The sequence below is a fragment of the Grampus griseus genome (assembly GCF_964374135.1).
Source record: "Grampus griseus genome assembly, chromosome: 17".
NCBI lineage: Eukaryota > Metazoa > Chordata > Mammalia > Artiodactyla > Delphinidae > Grampus > Grampus griseus.
Genome location: NC_139011.1, coordinates 52,244,459 through 52,260,759, shown reverse-complemented (window position 1 = coordinate 52,260,759; position 16,301 = coordinate 52,244,459). Strand labels below are relative to the sequence as shown.

Genomic DNA, 16,301 nt, shown 5'->3' with positions numbered 1-16,301 from the left:
GACAGGACAGGCCCTGGACTATTTTAAAAACACACAAGAATATTTTTATCTCTTATCTTCACTGGAAAGGGGAAAACAACCCATTGCAGATAATACAGTTTAAATTCTGCTTTCTAGATAGGTTCAGATCACTGGCTAGAGAAAATGGAAGCTGTCTGTGACTTTGGGTTTCGGGGGTTCTTGGTAACAGCCAGCCCTCCCACTGAGATAATCCACCATTTGATGGTACCTGTGTACGAATCTATGCTTTTTGGAAGTCTGATTCGCTTTAGGTACTCTGTTAGAGGCACCTTCTGATAATGTTCTTCTTTTAGCTTAGCACTGCTTTCTTGTGTTGATGATACAACTGTGGGCTTTGCTTTATAGGAAAAAAGAGATGAAAACATTTTTAAGAGGTTAGGTTAGCTTAATGAGAAAAAAGCTTGGATTTCTTGGAATCAAAACATTCCAAAATCTTCCCCTCTCAATACAGGCAGATGAGGCATTTCATGACATTTAAAATATTGCCATTTGTGAAAATATCCAAGTAATGAAAACATCAAAAGTTGGAAATAAATAGCAGGTTAAAGTTTAAATTAAGTGTCCTAAAGATGTTACAAATAGGATATTTTAAATACAAGTTTCATTCCCACATATTTTGGAACATAAATAGTTAGTGCTTTGGATTTACATTGAACAGAAACATTACAAATGTGCACCATTCCACAGGTTTCAGTTTCATGCTTCTTTTTATTTTAAGTCTTTATTGAATTTGTTACAATATTGCTTCTGTTTTATGTTTTGGTTTTTTGGCCGCAAAGCATGTGGGACTCAGCTTCCTGACCAGGGATTGAACCGGCACCCCCTGCATTGGAAGGCAGAACCTTAACCACTGGACCACCAGGGAAGTCCCCTAGTTTCTTGCTTCTTTAGCTTCATTTATATCCTTCCAGTTATGGGTAAGTAAAGCTCAAAATATTCTTTTCAACAAATCTTTATCAAGCTATAATGACTATATGTTAGACCCTTCTTTTTAAAAAGAAACTATATATAATACATAGTTTATTTTGAAAATCCAACTTTCTTCCTACAGAATTATAAGGAAATCTTCAACTCCATCCTATGTAATTAACAATTTTGTTTTTATTTATCTGTTATTAAACAACACACTTTCTTCTCTACTTTTTCTATACATTTATAAACATTATTTTATTAAAGATTTTTTACAAATTAATTAATTAATTTATTTATTTTTGGCTGTGTAGGGTCTTCGTTTCTGTGCAAGGGCTTTCTCTAGTTGCGGCGAGTGGGGGCCACTCTTCATCACGGTGCGCGGGCTATAAACATTTTATATAGATGTAATTATGGTATATATATGTATATATACTATATATACATATATACACCATGTATCTATGTATATATGATGTATATATCACTTTTGCGCTCTACTTTATTGTACTTATTAATTTTTCATAAGCACATTTCTGTAATTATTAGATAGACTGATAATTGTCTCTCTCCTTATGTGACTAGTTCACTGATGTCCTTTGCTGTGTTGTGTACTCAGGTAGTATTCTTGTATTCTTATTATAAGTGCTTTGTTTATTATGGGTATTATTAATTAATATTTACAATAAAACTTTCTATAACAGATATTGTTGTTGGCCTGTGCATATTCTGTGGGCCAGAGGTCATGTGCAGAAGGCTCCTGCATCTCTCTGCCTTGGGGATTTCTCCCAGCTGCCTTGCTTAAAATGCTGGAGTATTAGCAACATTCCCCAGCAGCAACCCTCAGCCAACGAAGGACAGGAGTTGATGGGTTGATACCCCAGCTTCCTCTTCCTTCAGGATAATTCTGATGTGTCATCCACACAGATTTTCAGCTGGCTTAAGTCCCAGTGGCCCACAGCAGTAACGCTTTATTAACACACCTTTATTGTCTTAACTCCCTTCTCTGTCTCTCTTGCCCACCCTCACCTCCTGGAGCACCCTCAATATAAAATATTTATAGCTAAATCATTGTCTTGGGGTTGGCTTTTGGGGAACCCCAAACTAAAACATTTGCAAAATACATGTCCACTCATAACCTCCTTCTTCCTGGTACTTTGAGTTCACACTGCTCACCAGTTTGGGGGCTGCCTTCAGGTGAGGACATATCATCTTCCACCAACTTTCTCTTGTAGAAATCTGTTCTTTGACGCAATCTCCTCACTAGGTTGTGTAGCTGGGCATCGGCATACTCATTAATAACAGGGGCTCCAAGTGGTTTGCTTTTTGGACTAAATGAGAAGAAAAAAAAGGTGACCGAGTTGGACCCATGAGGAGAAACATACAGGGAAGGGATTAAGTCTCTTCACCTTCCTTATATACCCAAGATTATTAACTGCTCCTTTCTGCAATTGGATAGAACAACTTAAGCATTAAATTTGATGGAAATAGTGCTCATGCAATAAGATTTTCCATTGAAAAATTAGAATCCAGAAATAACAAAGGAGTATTCTTGACTGTGGTTCTGCCATTAGACTGTATAGTGAGAAGAAAAAAAGCTATAGTTGACAAAATAGGCAGAGTTGTAAGATGGCTCCTTTGTGTACATGTCCTGCATGATCCCAGGGAAAATCAATATGGTGGATTTTACTCCATAATTAGTTGTGTTATGTGGCTCAGTTGATTTTAAGATAAGGAAATTATATAGCTGGGCCTGATGTAACCAAATGAGCCCTTTAAAAGCAGAGAGTTTCTCCAGATGGTGACAGAAGAAAAAGTCAGAGATTTGAAGCACAAGCGGAACTTTACTTAAGAGAAATTCTCCATTTTGGGCTTTGAAGGAGAAAAGGGTCCCCTGATAAGAATTGCATGAGGCCTCTAGGAGCTGAGAGTGATCCCTGGCTAGTTAACAAGGAAACAAGGACCTCAGTCCTGCAACCATAAAAAACTGCATTTTGCCAATAATTTGAATGAGATTAGAAGGAGATTCTTCTTTGGTGCCTCCAGGTAAGAACCCAGCCAGGCCTGGCTGACACCTTGATATCAGCTGTGTAAGACCTTAAGGAGGGAACCCAGCCAAGCCCACCCAGACTTCTGATCTATGGAACTGTGAGCTTGTAAATGGGTGTTGTTTTAGGTCTCTAAAATTGCCATAATTTGTTATTCAGCAGTAGAAAACTAATATATCTAGTGTGCTTTAATGAACTTCCCTTCTAAGAAAACACATAAAGCATAACATAAAGTAAGTCACCTACATACGAACGAGTTCCAGTCCAAGAGCATGTTCGTAAGTCCAATTTGTTCATAAGTCCAACAAAGTTAGCCTAGGTACTCAACTAACACAATTGGCTATATAGTACTGTCCTGTATTAGGTTTATAATACTTTTTTTTCACACAAATAATACATTAAAAACAAACAAAAAATAAAGAAAACATTTACAGTTTTACAGTACAGTACCTTGAAAAGTACAGTAGTACAGTACATCAGCTGGCATCCAGGGGCTGGCATCGAGTGAACAGGCAAGAAGAGTTACTGACTGGAGGAGGGAGAGGAGGTGGGAGATGGTAGAGATGAAGGATCATCAGCAACAGGAGACAGAGGGCAAGCTGCAGTTTCACTCATGCCTGCCATTGATGGCACATGTTCTGGTTCCTTGCTGGATTCAATTCTATCTACCCTTTTGAAAAAATTATCCAGTGATGTCTGGGTAGTAGCTCTTTTTCTCATCATAAATGACACGGTAGCACTGGATTGCATTCTGAATGGCTGCTGCAACCTTCATGTACCGTTTATGTTTGGGTCCTGTGCCTCAAAAACTAACAGTGACTCCTCAAATAAAGAAAATCCCCTTGCCATTCCCTGCATCGTGAATCTCTTTCATTCTTCAGTTACTTCTTCTTCCTCTTGTCTCTCTTTGTCCTTCCTCTGAGCCTCCAATTCCACCAGGTCTTCATTAGTAAGCTCCTTGTGTTGCACAGCAAGGAGCTCAGTGAAATTGTCCTCTTGCAGATCTAGCTCCAGCTTCTCACTGAGAGTCACTAAGTTGCTGAAGACCTCTTTGGATTCCGCATCCACCTTCTCAAATCCACAAAAATCACGACCAAACTGTGGGCAAAGGTTCTTCCAAACCCCATTCATGGTGACGGCTGTAACCTCATGCCAAGCAAAGTCAATGTTTTTTTTTTATGGCCTCGTAGATGTTATTGTCCTTCCAAAATTGTCACAAGATTGTTCCTGATTTGTCACTCACCTTTACTGCCTGATGAAAAGTGTGACATAAATATTTCTTGAAAGTCCCTATAACTCCCTGCTCCATGGGTTGGATGAACGATGAAATATTCAGTGGCAGATTCACTACTTTGACGCTGGGATGAAAGTCGTCCATGAATGGGAGGTGGCCCGGAGCATTGTCCAGCAGCAAAAGAATTTTGAATGGGACATCCTTCTCCAAGCAATATTACTCTACCTCCGGGATAAAGGGTGGAAAAACTAATCCTGGAAAATGGCCTGTGCAACCTGGACTTTGGAGTTACTCTTCCACACAACAGGAAGAGAGCCCTTGGCTGTGTTTTTAAGGGCTCCTGGGTTCTCTGAATGATAAACTAAGAGAGGCTTCAGCTTCATATCACCAGAAGTATTGCCACCAAACAACAGAATTAGCCTATCCTTTGCTGCTTTATAGGGTGGCATCAACTTTTCCTCCTTATTGATGTAACTTTGGTCTGGTATCCCCTTCTGGCACAGTCCTGCCACATTCACATTAAAAACCTGCTTGGGCAAATACGTGCATTCATCAATAATTTCTTGAAGCATTTCAGGAAATTCCTGGGCAGCTACCGTATCTGCACTCACTGCCTTGCCACTTACTTTTTTTTTTTTTTGCCACTTACTTTTATGTTGTAAATGTTGGCTCTAGTCTTGAATCGATAAAACCAGCCATGGCTGGTATTAAAAGATGTGCCCTCTGATACTTCACTGTGTTTCTTCTTCAAGTCTTCATAAAGGGTTTTAGCTTTCTCTTGAAACAGCATTAAGCGGAGCAGGACTCAATGCTGATGCTGATCCTGTGTCCACAGGATGGAGAAGTTTCTCCATCTCCTCCATCACTTTTCCACGATTCTTCAATATTATTGTCAGCATCATTGGCACAGCAGACTTCACATGTTCCATGACCTTGTCCTTGTTCTTTAGAATCATGCCGATGGTTGAATGATTTATGTTATAAAAGTGAGTGATGTCTACCATCTTTTCACCTCACTCTCCTCTCTCAGTTATTTTCACTTTTGTTTCCATCATTATTGCTTGGTACTTCTTAGCAGTAACAGCTACATCACTGCTGCTTTTACGTTTGCTTCCAGACATCCTGGGCTTGAAATAAAGATACTGTACTACTGTACTCTATATAATACTGTATACTAAAATACACAAAAGCACAACCACTTGTAGAGAATGCATGCATGTGACAATGTACGCCAGACACATGAACTAACTTAAATGATTGGACATGTGAATGTATGTTCATGTCTTTGAAAGTTTGCAACTTGAAAGTTCATAGGTAGGGGACTTACTGTATAAACTAGTATACTTCATAATGATCTAAGTTTCCTCACAGCTTTTCCTCAAAGCTCTAACTCACTCTCTACCTTCCTTCTGAGTATGACACTGGGTCTACACAGGCCCCCATAAGTTCTATACGTTCTCACGTCCTCAAATCCATATTTGCCCTTTCCACCTCACTTCCAAACTGGAACCCATGCGGTTCACATTGGAAATGGATAACCTGTGGATTCCATTTAAAGAGCCCCTCTCCACTAATAGCCATTTTCCACCAGGTCCACAAATATATCATAAATCTAGTTGTTTACAAATTCCCCAACCATTGGTGTCTTTCTCTCTCTCCTTATAATTATCATAGTATAACTTATACCTCTTTCAAATGTCTAAAGCCCTGCTTCAGCATCAAGATTCTTCAAGTGTGTCCCACTAAGACCTCTATAAACTATTCAAGAATGGAGAAGATGGAGCTGCAGTGGAAGAAAATCTGATACATTGTACACAATACAGAAATAGGAGGACATTCAGTCTACAAAACCAAGAAAACCTTTTTTTCTGAGTAAGATGTGTTGTCATTTATATCATTTAATAAATTTCTGCTTAAAAATCTTAGTCTGCTTAGAAGTTTATTCATCCATCAAATCAGTTATTGTACTGGAAATAGAAAGATAAGTTAAACAGATACTAGCTCTATGGATGTTCATAGTTTAATGGGGGAGACAAGGATGTAAATAAGTAGCTAATAATAAGTAATAAAAATATGTACAAAATGCTATGCTCACACTGAACTTGGCCTGGGGTATCAAGGAGTGGCTTCACAGAGAAAGCATCCTAAGTCTGGAGGGATTAGAAGGTCTTTGACAGAAAAATGAAATAAGGGCATTCCAGGCCTTTAGAACAATATGTTCAAAGATGTGAAAAAAATATGACATGTTCAGCAAGTATTTTGGCGTGACTGGAAGACAGTGTGTATGTGGAGGGCACCAGGTGGTGGGGTGTGTCTGAAGTGATGGTGGTTAGGTCTGGAAAGGTGAGTGGGGTCAGCTTATGATGGTTCCTGTATGATCTGCTTAGTAGTTTAAACATTGACCTATGGGCTAAAGGGAACCAATAGAGAATATTAAGCAAATGAGGGGTACGAGCAGATAGAAGTTTTGGAAAAGTAACAATAATCCAATATTATATACTGTGTTCCGAGGCCACAACCTTGGAATTTGCTGACATTTAAGGAGTAGCACAAGTAAAGGAACCGAGAAGTAGCAGTGAGAGAGGTAAAGCTGAGAGAGAAAAATATCGCAGAAGTTGGGGAAGGTAAGAGTTTGACAAAAGAAGTCAGTACACAAAGTGAGTAAGATGGGGACTAGGGGAAGACTTTAATTTAGCAAGTAAGATTTCATTTTTAAGAAAATTCGTTGGGGAAAAGTGTAATGTCATCAAATTTTGTCATTTTTCTCTTCATTTGTCTTAACAAGTATTTTGTAAAAGAAGTACTTAGAACCTGCCTTTGTTCTCTAAATAATATTTTAGATTTCCATTCATTAGTTCCTAAATTCATTTAAAAGAAGTATTTATTTCTTATAATAAGATCTTCTTGAATAATTTTTGGTTTTTGCAAACTTTGCTAGATTCTTCTTAATTAATGCCTAATTAAGAATTAATTCATTTTTCAATGACTTAACTCATTTAAAAAATTCCAGTTGGTCAAAATCTTTAAAACCTGCTATTTCTTTCTTGAATAACAGACAGGAATTAGGTAAAGAAAATTATACTCCAGGAAAGGTGTGACCAAAATGGAGGAGTAGGGAGACCCTGAATTCACCTCCTCCCACAGGTACATCCAAATTACAACTATCTATGAGCAACTATCTAACAGAGCAACTACGTATGAGAAAGACCTGAAGACTAGCAGAAATAATTTTACAATGAAAGATATAAAGATGGGACCACAACAAGATGGGTAAGAGGGGTGGAGACATGGTATATTCAGGACCCACATTCCTGGGTCAGTGATCCACAAATGGGAGGAATATCACAGTCACAGAGGTCCTCCCCAAGGAGTGAGGGATCTGAACCCCAAATTGGGCTCTTCAGACTGGTGGTCCCGCATTGGGGAGATGAACCCCTGTAGTGTCCAGCTTTGAAAACCAGTGGGGCTTATGTTTGGGAGAGCCAGAAGACTACAGGAAACAATGACTCTGCTCTAAACAGGTGCATGTAAAATCTCACTCTCTACGTGTCTTAGCACAGAGGCAATAGTTTAAGAGGAACGTGGGTCAGATCCCCTTGCTCATCTTGAAAAGCCTCCTGGAGAGGCAGGAGGCAACTGGGTCTCCCCCTGGGGATGGAAATGCTGGCTGCAGCCAGTTTTGGGAGCTTGTTGCACTGTGTGGACACTGGTGCTGGAAAGTGTCATTTAGGATCCTCCCTCTAGCATATTAGCACTGGGGGCTTACCTGCCTACCAGTGGACTGGCACCAGACCCACTGCCTCTTATCCATGAACGGATCTGGCTGTGACCACTGGCAGGCTGGTACTAGTCTTGTGGCCCCACGACCCCAGGCTTAGCAGCCAGGCATGTGGGGACGCGCCCCACCTACCACTGGGCCACAGTCACTGCATGAAGCAAGGCCTTGCAGTCAAGTGGGCTGGGGAAAGTCTTGCTTAACAGCGTGCCCACAGAAGTCAGACCTACCACAACAGACGGGGGCTCACAGCCCACATGGGGCACGCTTAGAGCATATATCTCTGGTGACCACAACAGTATAAGACTAGAAATCAACTACAATTTTAAAAAATGCAAAACACACAAACACTTGTAGTCGAAACAATATGCTACTAAACAACCAATGGGTCAATAAAAATATCCAAGAGAAAATAAAAAAATACCTGAAGACAAATGTAAATGAAAACACAACATTCCAAAATTAATGGGAGGCAGCAAAAGCAAGTTCTAAGAGGGAAGTTTATAGAGATACAGACCTACCTCAGAAAGCAAGAAAAATCTCAAATAACACTCTATCCTTAAATCTAAAGAACTAGAAAAAACAAGAACAACCAAAACTCAAAGTTAGAATGAAGGGAATAATAAAGTTCCAAGCAGAAATAAATGAGAGACCAAAAATAAATAAATAAATAAATAAATAAATAAATAAATAAATAAAATAAATAGAAAAGATCAATGAAACTAAGAGCTGGTTCTTTGAAAAAATAAACAAAATTGACAAACCTTTAGCCAGACTCATCAAGAAATAAAGAGAAATAAATAAATAAAATCAGAATAAATAAAATAAAATAAAATAAATAAATAAAATCAGAAATGAAAGAAGTTTCCTTTGATACTACAGAAATACAAAGGATCATAACATGAGCAATTATACACCAATAAAATGAAAAATCTGGAAGAAATGGATAAATTCCTAGAAATGTACGATCTTCCAAAAGTGTATCAAGAAGAAATAGATAAATATGAACAGACCAATTATCAATAATGAAAGTGAGTCTGTACTAAAAAATCCCAATGATCCCATCTTGTCCAGGACAAGATATTTATGATAAAAACTCTCAACAAAGTGGGTAAAGAAGGAACATACCTCAACATGAAAAAGGCCATGTATGACAAATCCACAGCCAACATCTTACTCAATGGTGAAAAGCTGAAAGCCTTTCCTCTAAGTTCAGGAACACGATAAGTATACTCTTGCCACTTTTATTCAACATAGTATTGGAAGTCTTAGTCACAGCAATCAGACAAGAAATAAATTAAAAGCTTTCAAATTTGAAAAGAAGAAGTAAAACTGTCACTATTTGAAAATGACATGGTAATATATATAGAAAATCTTTGACACCAGCAAAAAACTATTAGAACTAATGAATGAATTCAGTAAAGTTGTAGGATACATAATTAATATACAAAAATCTGTTGCATTTCTAAACACTAATAATGAACTAACAGAAAGAGAATTAAGAAAACAATCCCAGTCACTACTGCATCCAAAAAAAAAAAAAAAATACCCATGAAAAAAATCCTACCAAGGAGGCAAAAATCTGGTACTCAAAATATCAATGTCATTTTTCACAGAACTTGAAGAAATCATTCTAAAATTTGTATGGAAACACAAAAGATCTCTAACAGCCAAAGCAATCCTGAAAAAGAGAAATGATGAATTTATCATGCTTTCTGATTTCAAACTTTGTAACAAAGCTAGTGTAATAAAAACATTATGGTACTGACCAAAAACACACACATAGAACAATGGAACGAAATAAAGACCCCAGAAATAAACCCACACGTATATGGTCAATTAAATATGACAACGGAAACAAGACTATACAATGGAAAACTCTTCCATAAATGGTGTCGGGAAAACTGGACAGCTACATGCAAAAGAATCAAACTGCACTACTTCCCCACACCATATACAAAAATAAACTCATAATGTATTAAAGAATTAAATGTAAGACCTGAAACTACAAAACTCCTGGAAGAAAACATAAGCAGCATGCCCTTTGACATTGGTTTTAGCAATATTTTTTGGATCTGTCTCCTCAGGCAAGGAGAACAAAAGCAAAAATAAACAGATGTGATTACATTGAACTATAAAGCTTTTGCACAGGAAAGGAAACTAGCTACAAAATAAAAATTCAGCTTACTGACGGGGAGAATATATTTGCAAACAATATATGCAATAAGGGATTAATATCCAAACTATACAATGAGCTCATACAGCTCCACATCATAAAAACAAAAAAACCTGATTAAGAAATGGGTGTAGGATCTGAATAGACATTTTTCTAAAGAAGACATACAGATAACCAAAAGACACATGAAAAGTTGCTCAACGTTAGTAATCATCAGGGAACTCCAAATCAAATCCACAATGAGATATCACCTCACACCCATCACAATGGCTATTAAAAAATTACAGGAGTATGTGAGGATGTGGAGAAAAGGGAAACCTCATGCACTGTTCGTGAAAGTGTAAATTGATGCAGCCACTATGGAAAACAGTAAGAGGTTTCTCAAAAAGTTAAAAATAGAACTACCATATGATCAAGAGAATCCACTTCTGGGTATTTGCCCAAAGAAAATAAAACACTAATTGGAAAAGGTATATGCACAACAATGTATATTGTAGCACTATTTACAGTAGCCAAGATATTGAAGCAACCTAAGTGTCCATTGGTAGACAAATGGATAAAGAAGATGTGGCATATATATATAAAATATAATATTATTCAGCCTTAAAAATAATAAAATATTGGCATTTTTTACAACATGGATGGATCTAGAGCATTACCCTAAGTGAGATAAATCAGTTAGAAGAAGACAAATAATGTATGATCCCAATTATATGTGGATTCTAAAAACAAATAAATAAAACAAAAGTATAACAGTCTATAGATACATAGAACAAATGGGTGGTTGCCAGAAGGGAAAAGGTAGGGGTAGGTAAAACTGATGAAAGGGATTAAGAGGTACAGACTTCCAGTTATAATATAAATAAGACATATGATGTAATATACATCATAATAAATATGGTCAATAATATTTAATAACTTTATCAGGGGACAGATGGCTACCACACTTATGGTGGTGATCATTTCATAATTTATGAAAATGTCAAATCTCCATGTAGTATACTTAAAAATAACATAATATTGTACATCAACTATATTTCAATAAAAAAGAATATTATTTTCTAATTTGGGAAGTTTGGGATGGGGAGAGGAGCAGGTCAGTTTTTTCAGTCTTGTATTTGTATTAATTAATGATAAATTCAGAGAGATGTCCTCAAAAGTTACATTTGAAGAAAAGAAATCTGATTTGAATAAGTGAAAATTTTTGTAGGATTAAATTTCTGAACAAAAATACTTGAAATTTGCACAAAATTCTGATTTTTATCAATGTATCTTGTGCTCTATCATAAAACCTACAAATTTTAAGCAAAAACTTGGGTCATTAATATATAACTTAACCAATTCTCACTTTGCTGTCTTCTCACATTTACCTCTAAATACTGTGAAAACTTTGAGTTGCTTGTCATATTTCATTTCTACATATGGTATAGTTTGTAAACATTAATTTGTACATATGATAATGTACATATGGATATTACGATCCACAAGTTCCTAACCTAAATTATTCTTGATCTGTGTAGGACAGCCTATGATACATTTATGGCTACAAATATTGTTTGCAAACCTCTTCCAGCAGTCTACTCTCTAGATCTCTTCTTCTGTTAATCTGTAAGTGCTGGAGGTTGTGTACATAACACTTATTTTTATTGTTATGAATCACATTCTAATGGTCCATAATAAGTGTGGTGGTGCCTAAGTTTGTTAAAAGTTAAGTGACTACTTAAGACTAAAGTCACCAAAAAGTTACAAAAATATTGCCACATAGATTTTAAATTTATATCCGTAAGTCCCATATGTACACGTATATGCACACATATACACATACAAACACATCAACAACATAAGAAGAGTAACCCTTTCCAAACCTTTACCCAATTAGAAAGAGAATTTGGGTTTCTTTTATAGCATATCAATATCAACATGAAATAGTCTTAATACTAATACATTTCATTTTAATAAACATCTTAAATTCCCTAAAGAATTTCAGGTTTGAGAGTAAAGTAAGCAACAACTATATAATTTATTTTATACAATACCAGACTGAATGAGTCAAAGAATATGTTCCCAAATGTTCCTGAAAATTGGTGTCTTGGGGAAGTTGAGATGCATTTTGAATGTCACATTCATTTATGCTACAGATATTTTTGCACACTAGTTTTCATCAGGAAAGATACCATACTCTGTATTCACTTTGAAGATTCTTTAGTTAATAGCCCTCTCTTTCATTTTACATGTGCCCTTACATTTGTTCTTACTTATTAGCTTCCTCTGAGTAAATTTCTCTTTTCTTTAAGAATTGATCTGTTAGAATGTGCTATGGACTGAATATTGTCCCCCCCAAATTCATATGTTGATATCATAACCCCAAATGTGACTATTTGGAGATGGGACCTTTAGGAAGGTAATTAAAGTTAAATAGGGTCATAAGAGTGAGATCCTAATCCAACAGGATTGGTGTCCTTATAAGAAGAGGAAGAGACACCAGAGAGCTCTCTCTCTCTCTCTGTACATTTACAGAAGAAAGGCCAAGTGAGGACATAATAAGAAGGTAGCTGTCTACAAGCCAAGAAAAGAAGTCTTTACAAACTATGACAGTCCTTTGATCTGGACTTCTAGCTTCCAGAACTGTAAGAAAATAAATTTCTGTTGTTTAAGCTGCCCAGTCTGTGGTATTTTGTTATGACAGCCTGAGCAGACTATTACAGAATGCTTACATGTCTAGAAAAAAAAAAGGGTAAAGCTATTTTAAAAAGCAGATAAAAAATTAGATCAAGAAAATAGGCTGAATGCCATAAATCTCTATAAATGACAGAAAAGATAATTAAGAAAATCTACAGTGATGGAAAACAGGAAATTGTTAGCTGGAAAATAGGAAATGTGAGAAGTTTCTTAGTGACAGAAGGTACATGGCTTCATGTACTCATTAACTCAATTTAATTCTCAAAAATTCTCACAAATTGTGAAGCTCTTAGAACAGGCCACTGTTGTTATTATTAATGAAGAAAACCACTACCTAAAACACTCACAGATGTTTCTTGCAAAGTGAGACGGGTTCTGGAAGTACTCTACCCTTGAAGAGGGTGGTTCAAGAGCCGCAGTCTACGATTAGGGTGATTATATGAGGAACAATGTTCACAGTAAGTGAAGTAGGTTGACTTCTTTCTCACCAAGTGTGCATGGAGTGGATGAAAGCAGAAGCAATTGTCTCTAGGGTGGGGCAGTAATATGGGCTTTGGACTGGAGAAGCAGAGCTGTATCCCAGGTGTTTGGCAAAACTCAGAGGGAATAGGGGACTATATGCCCAGACAATGAGTTAGTGTTATACCCTTAGCAATTTTTAAATTAAAGTATAGTTTATTTACAAAATTGTGTTAGCTTCAGGTGTACAGCATAGTGATACAGGTTTTTGGCTGGTGTAATTTCAGATATTCCATTATAGGTTATTACAAGATATTGGGTATAATTCATAGTGTTTTACTGTAATCCTTGTTGCTTATCTATTTTTTTCTTAGCAATGTTTTCCCCCACAATCACTGTAGAAAGAAGACAGTAAATGGAACAGAATCCATAGCAATGGCTTATCACGTGGTGGGATGAATTGAGGAGGTAGAGTGAGAGAGGGTTTAGTGGGACTGATCTTCCCCAGGTGACAGCAATTAAGGGGGGCAATGTCTGCAGAGAATTAAAAAAAATATACGTAACTAAAAGTCAGTCTTTTTATTGTCACTATGTGCTGATAGTAAACAATGTTGATTATAAAATACTTCCATCCCTAAGGTAGACCACATCTATTATCTCCCTTTGTATACAGCTGATCTACTGAAGTTATAGAGAATTTCAATACAATGATGATCACACAAGCCAAAGATTGTCAAACAATTGTGCAAAATCAGCACTATGAGAAGCATTAAAGAAAACAAAAACTAATACCTGAGGAAATGAACAAAACAGACAATAATTTTAATAAAAGATTTATATCTTCATGGAGATAAGAGAGGGAATCTATTTTATGTTACTTAGAATGTTAATTGTGAAAGACAATCAACTAGAGACTTGGAGATAAAAATTTTAACCATCCAAAAATCAAAAATAAAATAACAACAACAATAAAAACAAAAAAATTTATGAGATTAGCTAAATTACAGAATGGACAAAACTGAAGAGAGAATTAGTAAGCTGAAGAATTCTCCCAGAATATAACACAGAAGGACAGGAAATATAAAAGCATGCAAGACGTGGTAAGAGGATTGATGGTGAAAAAGGTAAGTAAGACATGAAAGATAGATCTAGAAGTTCTAACAAAAGCTAGTTAAGTTCCCAAAGGAGAGAATAGAGAAAAAGAAGGAGATAAATTAATTAAAACTATAGAGAAACCTTTTTTATAGAGCTGAAGAAATGCACAAGTCTTTAGATTTAAAAAGGTCACCAAATGTGAGTGAGATAAGTAAGAGAAAACCCAAACCTAGCAAACTGTTTAAATCTCAGAACACTAAGATTAAAGAGAAAAATACTAAAAGCTTCCAGAGGTGGAAAAAATTACCTATAAATAAAGAAGCATTAGATTGGCATGAGATTTCTTATTGGCACTACTGGATACTAGAAATTTCTAGAAAATATTAGAAGACTTAGCAATTTCTAAGGGAAAATGAATTTTTCTTGAACTCCATGGTGTCAAACCTTATGTAAGACCAGCTCTTTGCTTTGCTCAGGAAGACTTAACCTTCCAAGCATAGCTCTGACTTGCTTATAAAGCAGTAAATTCAATATTCATATCAGGTGTTGTATGGAGGCTTCTTCCTCTGATGCTAGGAATATAATTTAAAAGGTAAAATAGTTTAAAAAGAGGAAGCAGATGAAGGAGTTGGGATTTTTTCCTGGTGGAGAATATAGAGCTCCGATTAAAAACTATGTTGAGAAATTCAGTTCAGGCCTTGAGACTAAAGTACATTCTCCAACTTTTCCCTGAATCTAAATTGAAGCCACATGCTGAAGAGAGATATGCTATTTCTTCAGGGCAGACTGTGGATCTACTCATCCACCTACTAATCTTAAGTGAAAATATTCCCTAAGTAGAAATCTGCACCCAGTTAGTTTTACTGCATCAGAGAGGACAAAATCTAGAGAAAGGACAAGGCTTGGTTTCCTTTCCTTAAGGCACAGTAATCCCAATCATTACTAAACAATGGAAGATGAATGTTTTGGGTTCTGACTTCTTCTGCTATGAGTAAATTGGGAATGAGACCGTGGATAGCAAGAGGCAGGTGTGACAAAGATAGTGTAGAACAATTTCAACTCCCCCCTCAAAAATGTCAATTATCTTGAGGCATATTTGTAATTGTTTTAGCAGCAGTTCATGTTGCTGTGGCCTGAGGATGGAACAGAAGCTCATGATGCAGAGATTGATTTCCTCCATAAGGATGCCAGTGGAGAGCTCCTGGCAGGAAGGGCTTCCCTTTGGAGCAATTCAATAATTTAAGTGTGAAGAAAGGTAATTTATAGAAAGAGAGAAACCAAGACTGTCTGAGTCAATGAAGCAAAATCACAAGAGAGCCTCAGAGAAACTGAAAATAGCACAGAAATAAATCAGACTAGGCAGACTAGGGAGGAGAATTCAGGGTGCTGATCATCAAATAAGTGGAGTTAGGTTATGATTCTGCACACTGGGGCACAGGACTGTTGAACAGAAGTCTGAACTCTGGTGGCTAGTGTGTAGTTTCAATCAGCTTTTTAAAAATTAAAGTGTAATTGACATACAATATTATATTAGCTTCAGTTGTACAACATAGTGATTCAACATTTACATATATTATGAGATGATCACCATGATAAGTCTAGTTACCAGATGTCATCATTTAAAATTAATACAATATTATTGTATACTTTTATATTTTTATTTTATATTTTTATTTATTTATTTTTTTTGCGGTACGCAGGCCTCTCACTGTTGAGGCCTCTCCTGTTGCGGCCTCTCCTGTTGCGGAGCACAGGCTCCAGATGCGCAGGCTCAGTGGCCATGGCTCACGGGCCCAGCCGCTCCGTGGCATGTGAGATCTTCCCGGACTGGGGCACAAACCCGCGTCCCCTGCATCGGCAGGCGGACTCTCAACCACTGCGCCACCAGGGAAGCCCTATTGTATA

At 36.8% G+C, this 16,301-nt stretch overlaps 1 protein-coding gene across 1 annotated transcript in view; it reads right to left on the bottom strand.

Moving 5' to 3' along the window:
- The window catches only part of CNGB3 (cyclic nucleotide gated channel subunit beta 3), a gene marked incomplete at both ends in the record, with an annotated part of 142,091 nt that overhangs the window by 73,405 nt on the left and 52,385 nt on the right, over positions 1–16,301 (bottom strand). The window contains 2 exons of the mRNA XM_082674669.1: positions 230–358; positions 2,107–2,261. Coding sequence (XP_082530795.1) covers positions 230–358; positions 2,107–2,261 — 284 coding nt within the window. The remainder of the gene's footprint in view (positions 1–229; positions 359–2,106; positions 2,262–16,301) is intronic.